Below are 10697 nucleotides of genomic sequence, written 5' to 3' on the forward strand. Positions count from 1 at the left end.
GGTCAGGATTTGGAAGTTCTGGGCTGGATCTTGGCATCTAACATTATAAAAGTATAATATTTCCAATAGTCAGACTTTTTTTGTATTTTATCATTGTTTTTATAATCTTTAGGCAAAATCCATTCTTTGGTCTGACATAAAAAAGATAAACGTTCCACAAATCTAATCTGGACTTGAGAAGTTTTTATGAACACACACGTGCACTAGGACTACCACAGAGTATGATCACCTTTTCCCCCTCAGACATCTAACTGCTGTTGCCTGCATAACAAATGACCATCTAATATTAACTAAGTGTCTGTCATTGTTTCTGTGCAGAAGAACCTGCACTTGTCCTTTCCATTGAGGGCAAAAGCATGTCTGTCCACAGAGAGAGAGAGAGAGAGAGAGAGAGAGAGACTGACTTTGTGTCCAAAAAAGGTTGTGGGTTTTATGAAGGTGTGTGTATAAATACTCTGAGCAGGTGAACACTTTCTCCACTCTTTAAAGGGAGCGAAAGACCCTCTTCTTCTCCTCTGTTAAGTGAGTCCTTTATTTGTCTACTTTCACTTTTTTCATTATTTGCGTATATCTCTGTCATCTTTTTTCTCTTTTTGAGGTTTAAATTATATAATTATATTCCTTTATCTCCTTGAGTCAAATTGTTATAACCACATAAAGTACTGTATATAATTGGTACATTCAAAGGTTCATATTTCTGAAAGAATCAGTTAGATTTAATGTTCACATATTTAATTTTTACACTTTTTACACAGTTTTTATTATTTTCTTTCTTTCTTTCTTTGTCTGTTGTGTGTAGGTCCTCAGCCGTGTGAGTGAAGATGTGTGATGAAGAAGAAACCACTGCATTGGTTTGTGATAACGGCTCTGGACTGGTTAAAGCTGGATTTGCTGGTGATGATGCTCCCAGAGCCGTCTTCCCCTCCATTGTTGGCAGGCCTCGCCATCAGGTTATTGAGTTTTACAATTCAAAACTATAGTACTGTTGCACTGGAGTCTGTCTAATTAAGCATGATTGTTTAGAGTGTACTTGTTACAACTGCAATATTTATTTTTATATTTGGGGCGGCACGGTGGTGTAGTGGTTAGCGCTGTCGCCTCACAGCAAGAAGGTCCGGGTTTGAGTCCCATGGCCGATGAGGGCCTTTCTGTGTGGAGTTTGCATGTTCTCCCCGTGTCTGCGTGGGTTTCCTCCGGGTGCTCCGGTTTCCCCCACAGTCCAAAGACATGCAGGTTAGGTTAACTGGTGACTCTAAATTGACCGTAGGTGTGAATGTGAGTGTGAATGGTTGTCTGTGTCTATGTGTCAGCCCTGCGATGACCTGGCGACTTGTCCAGGGTGTACCCTGCCTTTCGCCCGTAGTCAGCTGGGATAGGCTCCAGCTTGCCTGCGACCCTGTAGAACAGGATAAAGCGGCTAGAGATAATGAGATGAGATGAGATTTTTATATTTCTCTCAGTGATGGATAATAGGCTGTTGTTTGATATGTGTTTCAGGGTGTGATGGTGGGTATGGGTCAGAAGGACAGCTATGTAGGTGATGAAGCTCAAAGCAAAAGAGGCATTCTGACCCTCAAATACCCAATTGAGCATGGTATCATCACCAACTGGGATGACATGGAGAAGGTAACACGATGGATGGTCATGGCACCCCCCCCCCCCATCCATCTGTTTGTATACAGTGGGATGAAATGTCAAGTTTGCAGGATCACTATGCAACGCACTAATTCACACTCTATAGGGCAAATACTTCCAAACATTCTCCATTTTATTGCTCAACTTTCTTGTATTCACTCAAATTTTCACCCATTGTGAAGCTTTGTTGGGATTTGATTACTTTCAGTAGCTTTGCAAGTATTTTGTAGTATCATGACAGAAGGTTCTCAGCAACAGCTGAAGAGTGACACTCCATTACATTCATTATACAGTCTGTCCTGACTTATATTAGCACATAAAAGGGTACTTTGTCCAATGTTCATTATAAGTCATGGTCTACTTTGATTTAGCTAGTAAATATACTTTGCCCCCTACTGAGTTTGACATTCTGGACACGAGCATATAAATCACATTTTTCTACATACACAAGGATATATCATGGGTTACAAAAGTCTGAGACCATTTTTGAAATTGTTTGTGTTTGGCATTATTTGCCAATTTAACACAAAGGTTAACATTGCAAATGGCATTATTGACAACAACTTGAGTGAAAAGTGGAATCATAGAAATATTTACATATTTCCAGCATTTCTTAGTATTTGGCATGCCCTCTTTTTTATTTTAATGGCTTGAGCTGAGACAGACTCCACAAGTTTCTGTAAAACCTCATGATCCATGTTGGATCAAATCCATTGGAGTATCATCTGAACATGTGCTTCAACTGAAGGGATAAGACTTGCAGAAAATTTTGCTTGAATTTAAATAATATCCTAGAAATTGTCCAACATATTAAATATTGAATAGCCATGATGTTGCACATTTTCTTTTTCTTTTTCAAAATTACAAAGCTTTCTGTTTATTTCCAGTTTTATATAAAATAAAAATCCCATATTTTTAATGTGGTCTTAGAATTTTGGACCTCACTGTATATGGAACTTTCTGTTTGGCCAAAATCTAAATATTCATCAGATCTGGATATGTGGGTTGGATTGTTTTTTCCTTTTTCAGATTTGGCATCACACTTTCTACAATGAGCTGCGAGTGGCTCCTGAGGAGCATCCAGTCCTTCTCACTGAAGCTCCTCTCAACCCCAAAGCTAACAGAGAGAAGATGACACAGGTGAGTAATGGAAACAATCTGAAACACACACTCTCTCTCTCTCTCTCTCTCTCTCTCTCTGTATTTACCAATAGAACGAGGTAGTGTGGTATAATGCATTACCACCTTGAAATTGAACATTTTCTTAAAACAGCAGTTCTAACAATTTGCCCATGTTAACAATTTGTAATATATCTTAAAGAACAACCTGGCATACTTTTTATCAATTTATAGATGCATTTATTATTGTGGAACTTCCATAGAACAAGTTCCTGTTAATGCTTACATCATAGCAGCTATAAACAGTCGTGGCATTCTATTCTTTAGAAATTAATAAAACAACAGAAATGCAGCTTGTTACCAGGAAAATACAAAATGCAGAAAAAAAGTCCTTTTACCCATGATGGAAATCTTGGCTGACTGTTGCAAAGTACTGACACTGGAGACTCCTTCCAAAAATGCTAAATAAAGGTCTCCTTAGAGAAAACTTCACCATATCAATGAGCATACATTTTCCTTTGTTCCTGAGAATTCGCCATGTAATGATGTAATGATGTAATGATGACGTGTTGGAAAGAGCACATCAATCCTGTGATTTGCCTTAGCAAATGAATCACGAATCGTTTTAAATGTAAGGGTATGGTTTCTGTTTTAAATGCAGCTCATGACAATAATAACACATAGAATTATGAACTGAGACATTAACTGAGATCATCCTTGTGTTTCACATCTTCATGTTGTAATACATCAGCAAACAAACAGAATGCAGAAAAACATTATGTTAAATGTGATCAGTGTTGTAATGCTCACTGTTTTCTCATCCGTGTGTAGATCATGTTTGAGACCTTTAATGTCCCTGCAATGTACGTGGCCATTCAGGCTGTGCTTTCACTATATGCATCTGGCCGTACCACTGGTGAGAAAACACACACATGCACATACATACAGATCCTTTTTAGTCTAGACTACACTTTTAATGTTATATTGCAGTTTACTGAGATATGCAGTCACTTATTGTATGTAGTTGATCGTGTGTGTGTGTGTGTGTGTGTGTGTGTGTGTGTGTGTAGTGAGGAAAGAGGAAAGCACAATTCCCATATGTATGTCCTATATTTTGTCAAATTACCGGCATCCCTGAACCAACAAAGGTACAGATTAAGTTACATGTGATCAGCCAAATGAAAAACTGATTATATGACATCAACATCAGCGTTTCTTTTCACTTCTGTGGGTCAACATGCTGTTTATTACAAATGATGGCTTTTAATTACACAAGCAGCACATAGTAGTTTGCATGTTAAAGAGCTTTGCTACAGTATAAGTAAAAAAGTTGGACACCCTTCTAACTCGGTGGTTTTCTTTATTTTTATTAACTAAAAGACACTTAATGTTTTAAAGTAATGATGGATGTCATTTCTCTTTACTTAGTTGAGCAGTAGAAGATGGATGGATGGATGGATAGTTGAGCAGTTCTTGATATTTATGGATTACTACAGTTGTTGAATAGGGCTATTTACTGTATTTTTATTATTTACTATTTACTGTTTGATCTCAAACACATGAAAAAGGCAAGAAATTCTACTAATTAACTTTTGCTCAGACACACTTGTTAATTGAAAAGCACTCCAGGTGACTACCTCATGAAGCTGGTTAAGATAATGCCAATAGTATGCAACACGTCATCAAGGTAAATGGTGGCTACTTTGAAGAATCTAAAATATGAAACATATTTTGTTTTTAAACACTTTTTTTGTTTGCCACATAATTCCAGATATGTTCCATGTGTTATTTAATAGTTTTGATGTCTTCAGTGTTTTCCACAATGCAGAAAATAATCAAAATACAGAGAAACCTATGAATGAGTAGGTGTGTCCAAACTTTTGACTGGTATTGTATGTATAGGTAATTCTAGAGAAGTAATATTCACGTTAGCTGAGTAGATAGCTGAATAATGTTAGCACAGTGCTACAGTATGTTTCGGCTTATAATCAGCTTAGCTCATGGTGGAAAAGTACACCATCTTATTATAGGCAATACGTCAAACTGAAGAAATGGGGAAAAAGGCAATGATGGCAGGTGACTCAAATTTAACTTAAGTTCCTCCCTTTGTTGACCTACAGATAGCATCATGTATTAAACTTTTAATATCACGTGACAATGTTTCTTTTCTTAAAAACAAAACAAAACAAAAAACCCACTTTCGGTTACATTGTGGGTATGATTGTCTGTGTGTGTGTGTGTGTGTGTAGGTATCGTGCTGGATGCTGGTGATGGTGTGACCCATAATGTGCCTGTGTATGAGGGTTACGCTCTTCCTCATGCCATCATGAGGCTGGATTTGGCCGGTCGAGATCTGACTGATTACCTGATGAAGATTCTCACTGAGAGAGGATACAGCTTCGTCACTACAGGTGACCATGATTTCCTACCAACTGTTGTCAGATAAACACTTTCAAACAGTTGGATGGTGTGTGTGTGTGTGTGTGTGTGTGTGTGTCTCTGTGTATGTGCAGTGTTCTGAAATAAAGGTCATATTCCTTGTCATGTGGCTAAAAGAATTTTAACCCTGCCACACATTCACCAACAGGTGGTGTGCATGTGTGTTGAAAGGTCTGGAATGAATATATAAATATTTGCAGAAAATAAAGTGCAAATAGATGTATCTACTGCAGTATCTCACATCCAGTGAGTGACACTAACTATTAAAAGGCTGTAATATGATCATGTTTTTCATATTCCTGAATAATTTATGAATTATTTGGTGTAGATACTTACTTTCAGTAGAGATCTGCCACTATTAAATCTAGGTAACAAAACAGAATAAAATGGGTATAGAATGTTAAATACCATAAAACATTACAGCAACAGTGTGAGAGTTCAGTCAATGAGAGAAAATGCTCGAATAGTTTAAAGCAAACTTCTTAAATGTTTATCACACAATGTTAAAACAGCACTCATTAAACCCATTCATTTCAGGCCAGGCATCAGGCGCACCATGTCACACTTGAAAGTCACAGTTCTTGTGATGTCATAACCGGTACCAGTAATATTAATGGAATAGCTGTGTCAGATTTCCTTACAAGGGTATACAATGACCATGCTGATGTATTGTCACCTCTCTAAATAACACAGTCATTGGAAGTATTCAAACATGGCATATGTACATGCTACAGTGACATGAAGGCACATTGTTGTCAGATACATACATATACATATATAGTGTGTGGGTATGTGTGCATGCACACGTACTCACATTCTAACATGGACAGTGTAGTTGTTTAAGGAAATCTTACATATTTTAATATATACTGTATCATATATTTATGTATATTTTGATCTTGTAAACTTGTACACATAATGGGCTTTTAAGAGTATAAAGTCTTTATAACATCACTATTCAAAGACTGTTTGATTCTTTGCCTGTTTTTTTTTAATCTAAATATATTTCTTCTTCCTCAGCTGAACGTGAGATAGTGAGGGACATTAAAGAAAAACTATGCTACGTTGCTCTTGACTTTGAGAATGAGATGGCCACTGCTGCTTCTTCTTCTTCTCTGGAAAAATCTTATGAGCTCCCCGATGGTCAGGTTATCACCATCGGCAACGAACGTTTCCGCTGCCCAGAGACTCTCTTCCAGCCTTCTTTCATCGGTCAGTTCAATTTTTTATGTCCTATTATGGCTCAGCCACAAACCAGTTATATAATAATAAAAGTACATAGCTACAAGAAGTAGTTAAGGATGTGTTAAATGAGTTCAAACTAAATGTATGACACCACTTTTTTCTTCAGGTATGGAGTCGGCTGGTATCCATGAAACCACATATAACGGCATAATGAAGTGTGACATTGACATCCGTAAAGACCTGTATGCCAATAATGTCTTGTCTGGAGGCACCACCATGTACCCAGGTATTGGAGACAGGATGCAGAAAGAAATCACGGCTTTGGCTCCCAGCACCATGAAGATCAAGGTAATGTTCCCTTTTCCACACCTTTTTGTGCTAAAATCTGTGAACCAATTATTGCAGGACTTGGCAACCATTACTGGCTAGTCAGAATCTATTCTTGTAATGATTGTTTCATGCTTCCTCCTTTTCTCTTTTTGACTAATTTAATTTTTGACAAAGTTCACAATTTTTGTTTGTTTTATAATTTGGCACTATAGTTTTCCTGGAACCTTAGTTTTTTTCCCCCTTAAATATTATGTAGATCTGGAAATTTTCTTCTTTCTTATTCATTAATTCACTTATTTATTTATTTGCCATATTGTCCACCTACATTGATGGAATGGTAGTTCCCTTTAACATGTCTGAATGGCTGAACTGCTGAAGAAATGAAATTTCAAAGAGTTCTCCCCTAATTTTATTTACCTTTGCTTTTATTTATTTAGCCTTATTTATTTATCATGAATTTTAAGGCAACAATAATTTTTTAATGAAAGAAGTGCTATAAAACATTGTTTTTACACTACAGATAACCCTGGAAAAGCCCAAATATCAATTTAAATGAAAACATGACAGACCTCAGGTGTTGTGGGCTAATATTAAGCTTCCTAAATGAATAAAATTATGGTATTGTATTCCGAGATATAAATTGTAAGTTCAATGTTGCCTTTACATTTGGCCAATGTCAGTGCCCTTAGAAAATGCTGATCACAGATGCAAGCAAAAAATCCCTTAATGCTATCTGTGTAGGTAGAGTGCCACAAAAACAGAGTTCAGACATATAATCACTAGTTTTCTCTACCCATTCTTTTCAGATTGGTGCTACAACCTTAGACACAATCATAGAAGGGGAAGCTACACACAAAGGCACACAAATACTAACTGTACACAATGTTTTTCCACTTGCTTCTTGCAGTAACAGATTTATTCCAGATGTCCAGATTTATTCCAAATAATCCCAAATAATATCTACTGCACCTTTAATCAGTCTGTTTAATCCCCAGAATCAGATGAATTTAATGCGCTTTCTTTTTCACTCTCCATGTTCTTAGTTCCATAAGACGAAAATCACATATCACTCACAACAGGACCACATTATTATAACACTTGGAATTGTCTCATAACTGTTTTTATTCACAGTATGTTCACAAAGTATTTCTTGTTCACCACAATGACCCAAATGTCTCCCTATTTCCTTAAATCAGTGCATATCACTGATTTAATATGGCTATGAAGGTTTTTGGTCACTTTGAAATAAGCCAATCTCTTTCTCTCTCTCATGTAGATGATTGCTCCTCCTGAGCGTAAATACTCAGTCTGGATTGGAGGCTCCATCTTGGCTTCTCTGTCCACATTCCAACAAATGTGGATCAGTAAGGATGAGTATGAAGAGGCCGGACCTTCTATTGTCCACAGAAAGTGCTTCTAAACACACTCTGAGGCATACACACATTTCTTGCATACCACAGCTCATGTCCTCATGAGGAGCTGTAAATACACTGTCAATAATGTGGTTTCCAGGTTCCTATTTTTATGCAAATTTTACATTCTATTAACTTTTTAAAAGAGTACCTCATTTTTATGAAACATTTGGATTATAACACCCCTTGTACTATCTGGTTTGAGCAGTGCACTGATTAAATCTGTAACTCCATGACCATAATTTACTTGGTGCTGATACATGGGCTTCCATGCTTTACTTGGATTTTAATTCAATTGCAATAAATTTTAGTACAAGCCCACATTTATTGTGTTTGGTATTTTTATATTGGTAGAAGAACAAATAAAAGAAAGTTCGGTATATAATTTTCATACCAAAGAGTGTACACATACTACAGAAACATATTACAGATGTGGGGGAAATGGAATTTAATGCTTTCAAATTTGCGATTCAAGCAGATATCTATCAATGATGAATCATGAAACAATTTTCTTCAGATTTCTTCTTTTTTTTAATTTACATCTTTTGCATGTATTATGCTGATATGCTTAAAGCTTGAGTTAGAATTTTGCAAAGCAGAGTATGCACAGTTTCCAAACTTTAGACCCAAGTACAAAACCATGCAAATAGGTTTGAAAGTCAACTGGCTTTTATACAGACTTGTACTTCCTACTTTTTATATTATGCCTACAGTATATTTAAGGGCTTAAAGGATGGACCTGAGGTTATGGTTAGGATAATAAGAGCACAATGAGCTAAAACTTCAGATTCTCATGTAAAACAAGACAAAAGAATTTAGAAGTTTTGTGTGCATGTATTTCTCCTATTTGCTTCGGGGCTGGGGCTAGCCTCGGGGTTAGGTATAGCAAACACTTACAGTTCTCAAACTTTAGATTCAAACAGAAAATTTAAAAATGTTTGAAACCCAACTTTTTTTTTTACAGCTAAGGTGAGAGTTACAGAAACCATAGCACATAGAACTTTAAAATGATTCTAACAGATAACAATTCAAATAGGTTTGTACGACAATTGTTTTTGGTATGGACTGCTCTAATGATTTTAACCTTTTTTTCCTTTGCAAATGTGATCTCTACACTCACTGAACACTTTATTAGGAACACCTGTACAACTAAACATTCATCCATCCATCCATTATCTGTAGCCGTTTATCCTGTTTGACAGGGTCGCAGGCAAGCTGGAGCCTATCCCAGCTGACTATGGGCGAGAAGCGGGGTACACCCTGGACAAGTTGTCAGGTTATCACAGCCTACACATTCATACAATTATTTAATCAGCCAATTGTGAGTCAGCAGTGCAATGCATACAGTTATGGAGATACAGGCTAGCAGCTTTGGGTAATGCTCACATCAGCCACCAGAATGTGGGAAAAAGTATGAGCTCAGTGATTTTGACAGTGGCATGAGTGTTGATTCCAGACGGGCTGGTTTGAGTATTTCTATAACTGCTGATCTCCTGTGATTTTCATGCACACCAGTCTCGAGAGTTTACTCAGAATGTCACAGGCTATTTGAGTATTACTTCTCTCCATGTGCCACATCCTTTAATGGCTACAGTGTCTTGCAAAGGTATTCATCCCCCTTGGTGTTTCTCCTGTTTTGTTACATTACAAGCTGGAATTAAAATGGATTTTTTGGGGGTTAGCACCATTTGATTTACACAACATGCCTACCATTTTAAAGGTGAAAATTGTTGTTTTATTGTGACACAAACAGTAATTAAGATGAAACCCCCCCACCCCCAGAAATCTGGAGTGTGCATAGGTATTCACACCCTTTCGTATGAAACCCCTGAATAAGAGCTGATCCAACCACTTCACTTCATAAAAGTCACATAATTACTTAAGGTCCACCTGTGTGCAATCAAAGTGTCACATGATCTGTCACATGATGTCTTTATAAATCAACCTGTTCTGGAAGGACCCTGACTCTGCAACACTACTAAGCAAGAAACATGAAAACCAAGGAGCACTCCAAACAGGTCAGAGACAAAGTTGTGAAGTATAGATCAGGGTTGGGTTATAAAAAAAATCCCAAACTTTGAATATCCCAGGGAGCACCATTAAATCCATTATAGCAAAATGGAAAGAATATGTCACCACTACAAACCTGACAAGAGAAGGCCGTCCACCAAAAGTCACAGACTGGGCAAGGAGGGCATTAATTAGAGATGCAACAAAGACACCAAAGACAACACTGGAGGAGCTGCAATGATCCACAGCGGAGATGGGAGTATCTGTCCATAGGACCACTTTAAGCCATACATGCCACAGAGTGGGGCTTTATGGAAGAGTGGCCAGAAAAAAAGTCACTGCTTAAGAAAACACGTTTGGAGTTTGCCCAACAGCATGTGGCAGACTCCCCAAACACAACAGAAGAAGATTCTCTGGTCAGATGAGACTAAGATTGATCTTTTGGGCCATCATGGGAAATGCCATGTGTTGTGCAAACCCAACACCATGAGAACATCATTCCTACAGTGAAGCTGTGGGGATATTTTTCATCTGCAGGGACAGAAAAGCTGGTCAGGACTGAAGGAA

General features: G+C 37.4%; 1 protein-coding gene across 1 annotated transcript; it reads left to right on the forward strand.

Moving 5' to 3' along the window:
- Positions 1–427: 427 nt before the first annotated feature.
- Positions 428–8443, forward strand: LOC132887852 (actin, alpha cardiac muscle 1-like). Its single transcript, XM_060923588.1, has 9 exons — positions 428–522; positions 800–950; positions 1498–1626; positions 2665–2775; positions 3586–3670; positions 5004–5165; positions 6214–6405; positions 6545–6726; positions 7985–8443. The coding sequence occupies exons 2-9, from the start codon at positions 822–824 to the stop codon at positions 8126–8128; spliced, it is 1134 nt and encodes a 377-aa protein (XP_060779571.1). The 5' UTR covers positions 428–522; positions 800–821; the 3' UTR covers positions 8129–8443.
- Positions 8444–10697: the final 2254 nt, after the last annotated feature.

This window comes from Neoarius graeffei, chromosome 6 (assembly GCF_027579695.1).
Source record: "Neoarius graeffei isolate fNeoGra1 chromosome 6, fNeoGra1.pri, whole genome shotgun sequence".
NCBI classification, from domain to species: domain Eukaryota; kingdom Metazoa; phylum Chordata; class Actinopteri; order Siluriformes; family Ariidae; genus Neoarius; species Neoarius graeffei.